At 35.0% G+C, this 15,731-nt stretch overlaps 1 protein-coding gene across 1 annotated transcript; it reads left to right on the top strand.

The window, feature by feature from the left end:
* Positions 1 to 711: 711 nt before the first annotated feature.
* Positions 712 to 5,861, top strand: LOC121428681 (N-terminal Xaa-Pro-Lys N-methyltransferase 1-like). Its single transcript, XM_041625481.1, has 2 exons — positions 712 to 1,037; positions 3,159 to 5,861. Exons 1-2 carry the CDS (start codon positions 867 to 869, stop codon positions 3,669 to 3,671), a joined length of 684 nt encoding a protein of 227 aa, XP_041481415.1. The 5' UTR covers positions 712 to 866; the 3' UTR covers positions 3,672 to 5,861.
* Positions 5,862 to 15,731: the final 9,870 nt, after the last annotated feature.

Consider the following 15,731-nt stretch of genomic DNA (forward strand, 5'->3'; position numbering starts at 1 on the left):
AGAATTGAATTGAATATATGATCGATAGTGCAGATCGGTGATAACAGGGAGTTGGGAGTTTGGGCCCCGTCCATAGCCCCGTCTAACAAAGAGTTACGATTGATCCGATTAATCTCAAGTATATGGAAATCCATTAATATCATAATTTTTTTTCCATTGGAAATCTGCTCAATGTCCTTTGAAAACTTTAAGAAAAGAATACTGAATTGTCAAGAAAACAGAGAATGTATATGAATATACGTCATTTCTAGAAAATATTTTGCACAAACATGTATTTTAGATGTTGACGTACTGGCTTTCCATAGATACGATTGTTACGTTTCGTTGTTACGTAACGTTGTCGTCTATGGATTGACCACTGATAGATCAGTGGGATTGACCAGCTCAATCGTAACTCTTTGTATAAGACGGGCAGCGAACTGGTGATAACTTTACGACGAAATGCCATGCGCCGGAATTAGGTGCCAATTATATTTTTCATTTCCTACCCTATTTAAAGAGACCATACTACAGTTTTAATCATATAGGTTTATTAGAGGCAACAACAGACTTATCAACATTAATTTTTTTTGTTGGTAATTTGATTTAATGTAGATGGCAAAATGCCAATATATAAACTAAAAAAATGCATTATAATTAACTTCGCTTATAAAAAAATGATTGCGGAAAGCATTATTTGGCTTGCCATAACTCTTATTAAATGCAATTGCGTTTCAATTTGCATTGCGCGTGTGTATCGAGCTAAATCTTGGTGGTCGCCTGGCCACTGATTGGAAACAAATGCTTGTTTACAAGGTGAATTTTGGTACTTTATCTAATTAAAAAATATATACCAATAGAGGGGAGTGTCGTAGTAGTATTTAGCGATGATGGACCGTCCTTCTGTTGATCAAATGACGAAAGAATCCTTCTACAATGACGCAAAAGAATACTGGCAAAATATCCCATCGACGGTAGACGGAATGCTGGGTGGCTTCGGCAAAATCTCCGGCGAGGACATCAACGGTTCGCTGAATTTTATCAAGCCATTCCTCACGGTATGTTTCAAAATGACCAGGGCCAGGGGCAGATTGTATGAAAGGTTCTTTCCAGGACCTTTTAATTTCATGATCCGCTGCGTAGCTAATCAATGTCTATGCGGGATATTTCTAAAACATGTAAAAAAGGTTATGTATTTTATAGACAGCTGGCAGCCGTCTGTTTCGAGGAGTTTTTTAACAATTTTGATTTTATTTCTCCTCGTACACAGACGGCTCGCTATCGTGCAGCCACCAATAGGGGACTTGCAATGCAAAATCCCCCCGTCAGGGCTCTTCAATTTTTGTCTTTAATGAATAAAAATTTTGAAAGTTAACACAACCAAAAATTACCTACCTACCTATGGATGCTTCTGAACGCAGTCTAAGACTCTATATTCAGTTCCAAATTCTGTCTCCTTTTTAGGTTGGCCGGGTCATGTCCTGGTGGGTCTGCATCAAACTTGAACTTCACAGGTTCACATCTCCAATACTTATCCAATCCATTCTCGAAGCTGTGGACACTGGGTGCATTTACTAATTCATTACTTAGGCTATTCCAAGGTTTCCTCATTCTTATGTAAAAGGAATTCTTACGTTTCTCAGTTACTGACCTCGGAATGTACAATTTTTTATCATGACCCCTGGTAGGCCCCTGCACCTGTCCCAAATCTGGCACTACTTCCTGGTCATACCTGTGGAATAACTTGTATGTTTCGATCATGTCTCCTCGCGCACGGCGATAAGCTAATGTAGGAAGTTTTAGTTGAATCAATCTTTGTTCATATGGGAGGTTCTTAACCTCAGGTACCAACTTAGTGGCCCTTCTTTGTACATTTTCTATTGCTTGAATATGTTTCTTTAAGTATGGACTCCATACTGCATGAGCATACTCCAAATGAGGTCTAATCAATGCTTTGTATAGGAGCAAGAAGTTCTCCTTGTGAAGATAAACAAATGTTCTCCTAATAAGATTCATTAGCCTATTGGCTTTATTTATCTTTGACTGAAAATGCAAATTAATATTCCCTCTTGGCATTAATTGCCAAAAAATGTAGAAAAATCAAGTTAAAAGGAACAAAAACAGTGATGGCCTGCACGTCTACAGCCTCCTTGAGGCGTTCAAGAGCAGTATTCACAAGACAAGACTTACCTCGGCTGTCGCGCAAATTCACTTCCCCGTTTTATCCGATCTTAATAAACATATGGCCATTGAGTCCCCTGTACAGATCGCGCTAGAACTTCGGTCTCTGTATTTGGTGAGTGAAGCAAACGGAGTTTAGCTGAACAACCAACAAAACAGAGACCGAAGCTTTTGGTCTATGTATTTTAGTACCGGTACTACTTCTAGTAATAAATTATAAACAAAATTAATTTTTAGACCTAGATCTACTCAGATCTAGACTAGAACCTAGGTAACATTAACTTTAAATCAATTTTTGTATATAACGTTTCATGAGATATCAGTTTATCACATCATTTTATAAAGCAAAAATTTTGTTTACTTTGGACAAATTTGGAATGAAATATGTTTGCAAGTAATTTATTTGCATTTCACATGGCACATAATAAATGGACAACTTTAAAGACGGTTCTTGCAAAAACCCTGGGGCCGATTGCACGAAAGGGTCTTTCCAAGGACCGTCTTTCGTGTCGCCCATCTTTTATGATACGCTATGGGCGGGGTGTTTCTGATATTTATGATAAAGAATAAGATTCGTTAGTTTGCTTTTAAATAAAATTTTCTACAATTTCATGATATATCACATCATTTTATAAACAAATATTTTGCTTAAAATAACGGACGATTGAAATATGTTTGCAGATGATTTATTTAAAATGCGTTTCACATGGCGCATCATAAAAGATGGGCGACACAAAAGACGGTCCTTGGAAAGACCCTTTCGTGCAATCGGCCCCTGGTCAGTACTTCACAATTACTTTTGCTTCAAGGAATGATTTTCTTTTTCTGAACATATTCTAAAATGAAATAAATTTTTGGAAATTTGATGTTTATAGGGCCTTCGTATAATCTAGGCTTGCATTTTAAGATAATTATTATTCCAAGCTAAAGACTTGATTGTGAACTGCATGTATCATTTTCAAGATTAATGATGTTCAATATGTTTTTTTTTTGCATAGGGTGCCTGGGCTGAGAGGGTAGGATCAAACCGAGCTCTTGACTGTGGCTGTGGCATCGGACGGATCACCAAGCATCTACTGTTACCACTCTTCCAGCAAGTGGATATGGTAGAACAGACACAGAAGTTTTTAGACGAGGCGGATCTGTTTATCGGAGAAGGAGCCAGTCGGGTGGGACAGAAGATATGCTCCGGTCTCCAGCACTTCAAGCCTCGTTTGGAGCACTATGACGTGATCTGGTGCCAGTGGGTCCTGGGTCACCTCACGGATGAACACTTGGTGGATTTCCTGAAGAGAGCGAAAACAGGACTCACAGAAAATGGAATCATCTGCGTCAAGGAGAATATTGCCAAGTCTGGGGTGGTGTTTGACGACCAGGACAGCAGTGTAACAAGGTCCAAAGCAGAATTGAAGAAGATCTTTGCACTGGCAGGGCTGACCATTTTGAAGGAAGCTGACCAGAAACGATTTCCGTTGGGTTTGTTCGCTGTGAGGATGTATGCCTTGAGATGATTGATGAATATTCCTTTTTATATAGACCAACTTAACAAGACCCATTAACAAGAAAACATTTGTATATTTTTTTGTACAGTACCATTAAAGTTTTTTGTGTGTGGATTAACCTCAAACAAAAGAGTGAAGGTTTGAAACCTGACTTGGCATAACCATTAATATACATATCAAGTTGTAACTGGTAATAATTGTGGTTATGGTACCAACAGGTCTTTTTATGAGGATAATACAAACTTTTTTTATTTTATTTTTTTTACTTTATGTTTTTATGAAATCTATTTGTCAAGTTTGTCATATCTGTGCAGGTAAGGTTATTTGGGGGTATAGCCTATATACATTTTTCATAAAGTTCAGCATGACTTGACAAATTACTGGGGACTCATTTTTGTGCTTAATCCCCCTAAGTCTCCCCATTTCAACAAAACAGACTGCATTTTGTGAAAAAAATTTAAAAGTATTTAATAATCCATCCAAATTCTTGTTGAAAATGAGAATTTTGATCTTCAAAGATCAGATTTTTACTGTAGGGAAATCATGATGATTCTGAAACCCTAACTCAACAAACTGCAATTACAATTATGCATAATTGTACATACAATTATGCATAATTTCATGCTTAGCTAATTAGCTTCCAGTTATGAAACGACATAAAGAGATGTAATTGTACAACCCACCAAGATAACAGTTGAAACCTGTGACATGCTCACAGTGATTCAACAAGTATCTGTTTCTGCCGTCCATGCTTCTATACATGTAACTCACACGTGTGTAATCCTCTTGACAGTAAAAAAAAAAGAAATTATTGCTTATCTGAGTAGAATGTAATTTTGAGGTATCAAGTTGCACCTCTGCTATTTACTTTCACTGCATGTTACATTTTTTTTAAATTATGATTTTTTAAAAACACTTTCCTTTCCTTTATTTTAAAAAGCATGATCTTTTAATACATGTACTTCTACAATGTATCCCTTCATAGTTATTCTTAAAAAAAAAAATTCCACTTTCATATTGCACTTGATAAATCAGAAAATTTTCTGTTATCGCTCTACAAATCTATGCATTATTACCAGGGTCATCGCATCCTGGCTTGCCCGCACAGAATGTACATGTATCTTCTCCACTCCCTGGGGAGCATTCCAACAAGAGTTTCCAAAATCAATCCAGGCATATTGGCTTCTGCATTTTTATTGGATACCCATTGAACACCTGGGTTGAGAGTGGCAATATGTGAATTGACATTTGCTAAGAATTTGAATACACGGCCCTTTGTTTATAAGCAAAAGTAAAAAAAATTACATGTGTACATCCAGAATCTTCTCAGTTCCTTTGGAATTTTTATAAAAGGAAAGGAATTCTATGCTTGAAAAACATCATTACTACTTTTCTACCTTTGATGCCAAAGCTAAATCTAAAGTATTGTTTTAAAAATATATTTTGATAATTAATATGATTATGATATGATAGGATATGTTTATTATTAATGTGGCAAGAAATCACATTGTTTCAATTTACAGTGATTTTTATGAGTACGATATTGGATGTTTTAAATGTATACATGTAATGTAGATTTAGGATAAATGATGAACTGTTCATGTACATGAAGTATAATCTCCATTTATGGAGCTGTGACTTAATAGACCACTCAAATCCTCAGGCTTTCCATGTATAGCCAGGCGCCTTAATAGACCATTCAAACCACAGAATTCCATGTACATGTATAGCCAGGCGCCTTAGACCACTCGGCCACTGTAACTTGATTTTGATTGGTTGCTCTGCCCGACATTTAAAGGCTAATTACCATATGATGATATTTTTCAGGTTGCAATCATCAGACAGTATTCCCTTATGAAATAATGAGGCTCGGCCGTCCCTGGGGGCCGTTTCTTAAAGCTGTTTGTAAGTTACGAGCGACTTTAAGAACGCCTGGTGAACCTTTCTTGCACGCTAAATAATCACCAATGAACATTTAATGGTGAATATCACTTACCACAAGAAAGGATCACCAGATTCACTTGTACTGTAGGAACAGCTTTATGAAATGGTCCCCTGGTCTAGCAAGGGTGTCATGATGTATCGTTTCTACCAATAGTATTTTTTATACAAGTTGGCCCAGAAATTGAATACTTGATTAAATGACAATTATGCTTCCATCCATTCTTATTATGAAATCCATTTAGTTCCTTTTAATTGCATCTTCAGAAAAGACTAGTTCATTTTAATATTCTTTGATTTGAACGTAATGAAACAGTTTCCATGTGTTACAATGAATTGTTATTTGTAAATAAAGTCAGTCTATATTTTGTTGCTGAGTAGTTCAGGTAAATGAATATCTTATATGTAATCTTCTATGAGGGTTTCAGATTTTCATGAGCAACCTTTTGTAAAATATTTCCAGTTGAAAAAAAATTACATTACATATTGAAAGCAGCTTAATGAACTGATTGAAAAATGAATTTCAATCGGTGGGGGGGGGGGGGGACGGGGATAGAAATTTCCTGTATTTTATAACTTAAAGGGATGGTCCGGGCTGAAAGTATGTAAAGCTTAATAAATAGAGTAGAATTCACTGAGCAAAATGCCAAAAATTTCATCAAAATCGGATAACAAATAACAAAGTTATTGAATTTTAAAGTTTAGCAATATTTTGTGAAAACAGTCATCATGAATATTCATTAGGTGGGCTGATGATGTCAAACCTCCACTTGTTCTTTTGTATTTTATTATATGAAATTAGGTATAAATTTTTCCTCCAAGAATTAGAAAAATTGGATTGACAACTGATTTATTGCATTAGATATTTATTGCTAGAACTTACTTCGTTGTAAGGGAGATATATTATTCACACAAGTATGAAATAATGAAAAAATTATGATTTTATGTTATACATACGAAAACGAAACGTGGAGATGTGACATCAGCCCACCTAATGAATATTCATGACAACTGTTTTCACAAAATATTCCTTAACTTTAAACTTCAATAACTTTATTATTATCTGATTTTGATGAAATTTTTCGGCATTTTGCTCAGTGAATTTTACTCTACAGCGTATGTATCAAGTTATAAATATTTTCAGCCCGGACCATCCCTTTAAGATTAGTGTATACAGTATATTATAAAGAAATTAACTGAGTAAGGCTGCTACAAATAATGTCTGATCAAGTGTAGTCACTGTTTAATATTTTTAATTTGGCAAATTTTTTATTGCCATAGTTTTTCTCAGTGTACTCTGTAAACTGAGAACTGATTTACCGCCCCCCCCCTTCTGACAAAAGTAACAGTATTAGATTTATAAGTACTACCAGTCTTCTTGTACATGTAGCATGATTTGTCAATTGGTGTGCAAACTGCAAACTTTTATTTAGCTTGATTTATTATACTTATTTGAGAATGTGGCATTATTTTTAAAAATCTTTCTTTTAAATGCCTATTCAAGAAGGTAATAAAAAATATGAACATTTATTATTCAGTTCAACAAAACACGGGCTTTATCATTCAAATTGCTCAGTTTTTTTGTAACGTTTGTATGGTGGTTATCAATTACTCTAATTTCTCTAAAGGATTTGTTTACATTGATCCTTTCACTTTTTTTTTCGAATAATGTGACTTTTAAATATATTTTATGTACTTATTTTGTTTGGAATCACTGTGTTGTATTTTCTAAACCGTTGGGCTTCTTGAATTACATGTACATGTATATAGCAAATGTTATGAAGTTAGCTCTATTTGTAGAATAAATATTTTTAGATCATGATCATATTTGGGGTTTTCTTAACATTGTTTTACTCTGATTTTATGGTTCTGTGGGGGGGGGGGGTTGTTCTTAAATGATGTGAATTATGAAACACGCAATCTTATTGATTAAAGGTATTGTTTAACTTTGTGAGCAGCCGATTTAAAAAATTCTCAAACCAAGATGAAACATGTGTACAAGTGCATGTATTAGAACTAATAAACCTTGAAAACAACCAGGGTCTTTACTGAAGTTTGCATTATAAATACTAAAAATGAATTACATTCGTGTTTTTAAAACAGCAGAATGAGTGGATTACTTTCAAGTATAGCATGTACCTCATGTCAATCTCAAACATGGCAATGAAGATTTTCAAGAATTATTCTTACTTTTCTCTGTTATCACTGCTGCCATGATATTAATTTATAAATCATAAATTCAAGGCGTTTATTTTTTAATTTCTCTCTATCCCTGTCTCTGATTTAATGAAAAACTTTATGTTGTGTATTTTTATCTTTCATGTTAAATGATTAATCTGTCATTACAGTTATGTAATGAATGTTTAATATTTATAAGAAATTTGAACTATGTACTTATTCCAATAATAATTATTGATTATCAAATCAGTTTCAGAGGCTTTGAAAATTTGATGGTGCAATGTCTCCTGTGTTTGTAAATATTTGTAAATTAAGAAGGAATGGTATGGTGATGATGATGATGGTTATTATGGTTATGATCAGATGATGATGATGGTGATGATGGTGGTGGTGGTGGTGATGATGATGATGTGATGATGATGTTGGTGATTGTGATGATGATGATGGTTATGATGGTTATTATGGTTATGATCAGATGATGGTGATGATGATGATGAAAGTGATGATGATGATGGTGGTGGTGATGATGATCATTATGATGGTGGTGATAATGATTATGATGGTGATTGAGATCATGATTATAAAGATAAGGACATTGATGATTATGGCTTCAATAATGGTGATGAAAAAGATAAGGAGGATGAATACATATTGATATGATGGTGGTGGTGGCGATGGTGGCGGTGAAAATACTATGGTGGTGGTGGTGGTGCTGCTGCTGCTGAGAGTGCCCTAAGTTGACCTAAAGAAACAAGAGTGTAGTGTCATCCAAGGACAAAAAAGGAGGCTTCAAAAATATAAAGTGTCCGGACACCCGACCCACCATCCTACTAGACAACAAAATCTTGAATGAGAGGTCGGGATGTTTTATCAAACATTGGCTGCTTTAACCGAAAAAGTCTGTTTCACCTGACAGGTACCATATAAAAGACGTGCTTTGCAGCCAATCAAGAATCGAGGAAAAATTCCAGACAAAATACTGGTGTCAGAACGATCTCCTACCAGTGTTTCCACTTTGAAGGAAATTACCCGAATTCCGGGAAATCCAGGCGTTTTCCAGGTAATTTCCGGGAAATGAAAAAATTCCAGGAAATACCGGGAAATCCGAAAATTACAATGAAACAACAATTAAATATAGCAACTATTAATATTCATGTTATATTTACATGATTTTAACCTCCATACGCTCGCATTCCGTAATGTTGTTCCTATTTTTAAAGAGGGCGGGGACAAAAAAATGCTAAATTCCCTGATTTTTGCCACCTGGAACAAATTTACACTCGTTGTATTATTGCCCGATTTTCGTTAAAAATCAAAACTTGAAAATTCCAGGAAATATTTATGAATTTCAGGAAATTTGGAATCCAATTTCGGGAAATTTATTTTGGAGCTGTGGAAACACTGTCTCCTACACTGGAACAAGGCTCAGCATATTGTTGAAAGAGCGACCTCTAACGTCATTTGTTTTAAATCGCTCTCATGTTTCGCGGTGTGATGTATATACTAGTATCACCCCAAAATGTAAATTGTGGAAACAAGGATATCTCCTATTCATTATGAAATTCGGGCGAAAAGATACTTATAAAACAAATTATAAAAACAAGAACTACAAACAAAGCAGATCGCTGATGTATCTAGGAAGTCGACCACAACAAAAAGTCGAGGTGAATGAAAAGAGAAAAATCAAACAAACATCATAATCGGATGTAAATCAAAAATGCCTTGACACGTCTAAGTAAAATTTTGTTTAATTTCAGAAAACAGTTCAATACATCCTGGGGCCCCGTTGCATAAAAGTTACCATTATGGTAAATTTGGCCATGAACGGTATCTACCATGGTAACGATGATCAACAACCAATCAAAATCAAGGAATTCATGCATGTAAGTTACCATTCATGGCCAAAGAGATTATTGGAGCTTTAATTTTACGCAATGGGAACCTGTACGGTCGGTATAAATATGAAAGAACCGATACCGTCATCCACTCTATTTTTTGTATCTTATTAAGGGCCTTTTCACACGTGAATCTTAAATCATCATGATGATTTGCAATTCGTCTTTAGAATCATCGGACCTCTCGCACGGAAGATTCGTAAGGTAATTTGAGTAAAACTTAAGTGGAATTCACCTCCGGAGTAGAACTTGTGATCGTCATTCTCGTTTGGTTTCACACGTGCTATAAATTCGTCATCAGCCTTATTTTGCACTGGAATCACCATTCAAATTACGTTTTCTGACCGTGTGAAAGGGCGGCTACTCTCAAATGTGACACAAAGTTCGATATCTCACTGGAAATGTGAAATTACCATCATGTTGTAAAATGAAGATAATTGTAATGGCGTATCTCCTATTGTTAAAAATCTGAAGAAAAAATATTGTATATTCATCTCATTTGCATAAATATGGGGTTTGCACATAAAATAGAGTTGACCGTAGTTTACGCCCAATTTCGAATTTTCATTGTTAATGCTTAATTGATTTTTCTCTTTTTTGATATTCCTTTCAACTTCTTGTTGGGGATAAATTTAACCTTTAAAAAAAGTTCCCACCCAACGCCTCTTTCGGTTATTGAATTGAATTTATTTCCGTAAAAAAAGAATAACAATACATATAAAATGATACATGTGAAATTGAAAAATGAAAACTGGAGGATGGCCCTACTCAGCAGCATAAATCATGGTGCTGCTGGTCTGGGGCAGTGGCGTAGCTACGGGGGGGCACGTGCCCCCCCAGAAAAAAATGGCAGAGCAAAAAAAAAAGAAAAGAAAAAAGGGAGAAAGAAGAAAGAAAAAAGGAAAAGAAGAAGAAAGACAGAAGAAAAAAAGAGGAAAATAAGAGGAGGAAGACGAGTGAATGAAATAATGTGAGAGGAAGACTTGCAATTAAAAAAAAATCTTTTCATGTTACTATATAAAAACTTTGCTGGCGCTTCGCGCCATAATTGCCTGTTCGATGGGATTCATGTCTTGCTCAATAGGCTGATGTGGAGCAAGTTTTGAAGTCAATATGCAAAACATATTTTAGCTCGGACATCGAGCTTTCATTATTTTTTTTTATTTACAAATTTAAGTGCTCTGTAAAATGTCCGTTTTATGGTCTACATATCAGCATTTTAAGCTCACGCTGCGTGGTCACATTGTTTGATTTGTCAAGTTCATATTGTCTACGTGTATTCCATAATGTTCCATTAAACAAATGTATTTAGAATGCCCAGATTTTAGGTCTAAATATAAAACATGCGCGATAGCTTGCAAGTTTGTTGTTTAAAATGTACTTAAATTATCCAGTTTCACATCAGAATATCAATAATTGTCTGCTCACGCTTCACGATCGCATTATTAATGATACCCAATTGACTATATCCTTTTTATGACTTACAAAATATGAATAGAGTGTCCCGCTTTTAGGTCTAAAATCTCAATTTTCTTCCTCTCGCACTTCGCGCTCGCATTAATTGTTTAGTTACATACCTATCCCATTAATTATTACAAAAAAGTGCTTAGAATGACCATTCTTTTTTAGGTCGGAATGTCAAAAAATTTGCTCGCGCTTCGCGCTCGCATTATTGAAATATGTACCGTCTTCGTGGGTAACTGCAAGCAGTCCTTAATACCTTGGTCGCATTTGCTCTACGGCGGCCGTACGGCGAGTAAAAAAAAACAGCCGTTTTATTCATTTTTATTCAAACCACCTATACTTAGCTGGTACAAAAATGTTAAAACGGCTGTTTTCGACTCGCCGTACGGCCGCCGTAGAACAAATGTGACCATGGTATAACAGGTCCCTTTTCGAGAACAGTTGATAAAAAATTCTGTTCGCGCTTGGGGGTACATACGAATCTTGTTCAGGATAATAATAATAATAATAATAATAACGTTTTATTTACCCAGGGTAGCCACTTCAGTTAGAAAACTGCTCTACCAGCGGGCCCTGCATAACATTATATGTTATTATTACCCTTCTCCAATCTAAATGCTGAGAAGAAGGCAGAAGGTCCCATTTTTATAAGTCTTTGGTATGACTCGGCCAAGGATCGAACCCCACGACCTCCCGTTCATGAGGCGGACGCTCTACCACTGAGCCACCATGTCCGGTTCACATAACATTGCCCAGAAAATTAAATTTTCAGGAAAAAATACATTGAAGTAAAAAAGAATCGCTCGCGCTTCGCGCTCGCACTTTTTATAAGGCTTATACGATTATTTTATGTTTATGTTGTTTTATAAGAATAAAACTAAGAAGTGACTGATATAGGTGAAGATAATTTCGGGCCCCGTCCCCTATTGGCGAAAGTCGGATCCGCCCTTGTGGACACATACACACACATCGGAAAAATGGCCGGTGCCCCCCCTGAAAAAGCAAGGACCCCCCAGTGCCCCCCCAGGAAAAAATCCTAGCTACGCCACTGGTCTGGGGCACAGAAATTCCTTTTAATTCTGTACGTGGTCTGGGGTCTTCAAATACCACCAAATACCATAACCCCTCCTCATGTTTACGTCCCCAGTCGTTACGTCACTGACAAGGTTTTCAAAAGGGAATTCCCCTTTATATTAGTACAATTCTGAGAAGATTACAGGGACACTCTTGGATCGGAATTTCAAGGGCGGTTTTTGGCGAATAAATTTGTTTGTGATCAATACAATCTATCAATGGTTTGAGAACCATCAGACGTTATTGTTTGAATGTACGTGCTTTCAGACTTCATGGATCTATCTGTCAATATGGTTTCTCTTCACTCAGTCTGCACGCAAACAAGCGTGGAATTTACTATAAGCATTAGAGCTAATATGAGGATTTTTTTTCTCAAAATCGTTGGGTTTTCCATTTCGGTTTTTCATCGATTACATAACATGACAATCCTTGAATACCATCAGAGTCTTGTAACCACTGACCCGTTTATAAACAGTCGCATAAGAATTACTTTTCATATTCAGGATCTAAACAAAAATTTTACCATGCAGGTGATGCTGTGATATTATGGTAAAAGCAAATTTACCTCATTTATTGATTATATTTTAATGTATATTTTTGTGTGTTTGTTAGTTTTTTTCATTTCTTTTGGGTTCCATATTTTATAGATATTGTGTATAAGTGAATATTAATTTGTGCTATTGATTATGTAAATATTACTGATTCAATTATACACTGTAAAAACTGCGGTGTTAAAACAGACACCAATTGGTGTTAATAGAGGACCACACCCTGAGGTCTTAAAATTACACCCTAGAGATAAAACATAACACCAAAGAGTGTAAATGTAACAACAAAAAGTGTTGTAATAACACATATAGGTGTAAAACTAACACCACAAATTTAACACCGCCGGTGTAAAATAACTGGTTTGGTCCTCTATGTACACCGGTTAACACCAGAGTTTTTGCTGTGTACTAATATTATCCCGATTATAACAAATTGTATTTTATGACAGGGCCTATGTGGAAAGCAGTTTTGAAACTGACAATGCCACACAGCAAAAACTGTGGTGTTAACCGGTGTACATAGAGGACCACAACAGTTATTTTACACCGGTGTTAAATTGGTGGTGTTAGTTTTACACCTATAGGTGTTATTACAACACCTTTGGTTGTTACATTTACACTCTTTGGTGTTGTGTTCAATCTTTAGGGTGTAATTTTAACACCAATTGGTGTCAGTTTTAACACCACAGTTTTTACAGTGCACCCTGTATAAATAAAACTACAAAGAAAGTTGACACTGTAGGCGATGAAGGAAAAACAATATTTCTTTCTACTTCTTGCTAAACATGTAAAGATGCTTATAGGAAATAAGATTTCGGGGTTTTATCTTGAAATATCCACTGACATAATGAGGGGCCAGAACTTATTTTTTTTAAACCTCCACAAAGTTACGCCATCCTGATAAACCACTGATCAATAATGCATTGACATCATGTTAATATAAATTAATCATCTGCAAAATCTTCCACTGTACATATGAAATTTCACCATTACGTTCAGCGATTCATATTTTCGTTTTAGATTTAATTAAAAAAAAAGAAAGAAGAAGATATGTTTATGACAAGCGGAAATCACTTGAACGCACTGGCAGTTTGGATATGAATATCCTGTATTATGCATTTAAAAGGGGAAGAGTTTTGTTCCAAAATGGGCTAAATCCACTTTTCTTAGGTACTTTTCTGTAAATCAAGGTTTTTAATTCACCACTTTCCCTTAGCCACTGCTGTTTTATTTGGATGTATCATTTTAGATTAATTAAATCATGTTTTCAAAAATCTAGCATTCATTATCAATTTAAAAAAAAATTACAGTTTATTTCTCACAGATTTAGCCTCTTTTGGAACAAAACCTTGGAAAATTTTCATTTTTGCCAATTTAAACATGTTTGATATTGGAAATTGAACACTAAATATGGCTAACAGAGTACTTTTCACATCTTTTCTAATGTAGAGCAGATTTTAAGTTGACATTTGGAGTGATAATAAGTGCCTTATAAATATATTTTGTATCCGTCGGCCAGTGGGACCAGGTTAAGGTGAAAAGTATACACGCCTTTTTTTCTGATATAGCAATTTCAATTAAACCCTTTTCACTCTATCCCACACGTCAAAACTTATCCTTATACGCGTACATGCATGTGCATGCCCGCCTTCAAATGGCCGCCCCCCCCTCCTCCCCCATCTGTGGTCCTGTAACCTTATGGATAGCTAAAATAAATATACATTCGAGCAGATTATATAATCAGTCTGGAATTTTTAATTCTATTCGTTTTTATATCTCTGCATGCAACAGCGGATAACTCCACGTATCCGATAATGTCGCATTCAATCACACTCTATTTGTACAACATTGTTGAATCAACTCGGCAAACATTGGTGTCATTCTTCATAGCTCAATAATGAACTGAAATTAAAAAAATCACGCCCATCCTATTCAATACTAAAATCTGACCTTGATTCCACACCAGACATGGAACCTATATTCAATGGTATAATTTTATATTTATTATGTATCAGACCGGGTTAAGTATTGCGTATATTTATTGTAATTATGTTTTTTAATGTCTTTATACATGGATCTACGTTATATGGACCCCGGAGAGCAGGCGCCTGTTGCATAAAACTTTTTACCTGAAAAAACTCAGGTATACCCGAGTTTTTGCCCTGTGTTAAAGTCAATGGCAGAAATCAGATTAACCTTAGTTTTCAGTAACCGGAGATTTCTCAGTTAAGAAGTTCAACAGGCTGCATGTGTATTTACTAGTAAATACGCGCTGAAGTGGGCCACCGCCATATTTTATATGATCTATACGATTTATTGACTTTGAACATTTATATTTTATTCGTTTTATGTGGAAATGAATACAAACAATCAAACAAGTATAAATTCTCGTGTGGTAAAATGAAAAATAATGTTATACTCAAACAAAAATATGTATATGCATATGCATAGATAGTGAAAACAAGTGAGGTATACCTCGGCTTTTCAAAATTATCATCATTTTGAACAAGGAGGAATAATAAATTGGGGATAGCAAATGGAAAACTGCTCTCCAGCACAGAAAATAGAATTCTGAATTTGCATTTTAAAAATTTTTGTTATATATGTTTTTACTATATTGTACACTAGTATTCTACTACACGCTATTTTAGATAATGACTGTTATATTTCTATGAAATAAGAGAATGTGAATATATTGAAATATATTTTTTTAATATCTTTTTACTAATAATGTTTTTAATAAACAAAGGCACCATTAAAACATGTATCTTGTTTTTTTTAGCTTAAAAACAAAATTGATATGAAATTGGTAGTTGATGATGTCATGAAATATTTCCCTTTATATTTAATCATATGACATATTGATGATTTATTTTTTATCCGATAATTACATGAAAACATTTATCTTGCAAATATATAAGATACAGCACTGACTAACTTACACAATAAATTCATATTCCCTTCTTAAC

The sequence above is a fragment of the Lytechinus variegatus genome, chromosome 15 (genome assembly GCF_018143015.1).
Source record: "Lytechinus variegatus isolate NC3 chromosome 15, Lvar_3.0, whole genome shotgun sequence".
NCBI classification, from domain to species: Eukaryota; Metazoa; Echinodermata; class Echinoidea; order Temnopleuroida; family Toxopneustidae; genus Lytechinus; species Lytechinus variegatus.

What these genes read in the sequence shown, in the direction of transcription:
- LOC121428681 (XM_041625481.1), top strand. Translation starts at nt 867, where the DNA reads ATGATGGACCGTCCTTCTGTTGATCAAATGACGAAAGAATCCTTCTAC. An exon ending in TTATCAAGCCATTCCTCACG is followed by an intron (nt 1,038 to 3,158) that starts GTATGTTTCAAA and finishes TTTTTTGCATAG; the next exon opens with GGTGCCTGGGCTGAGAGGGT.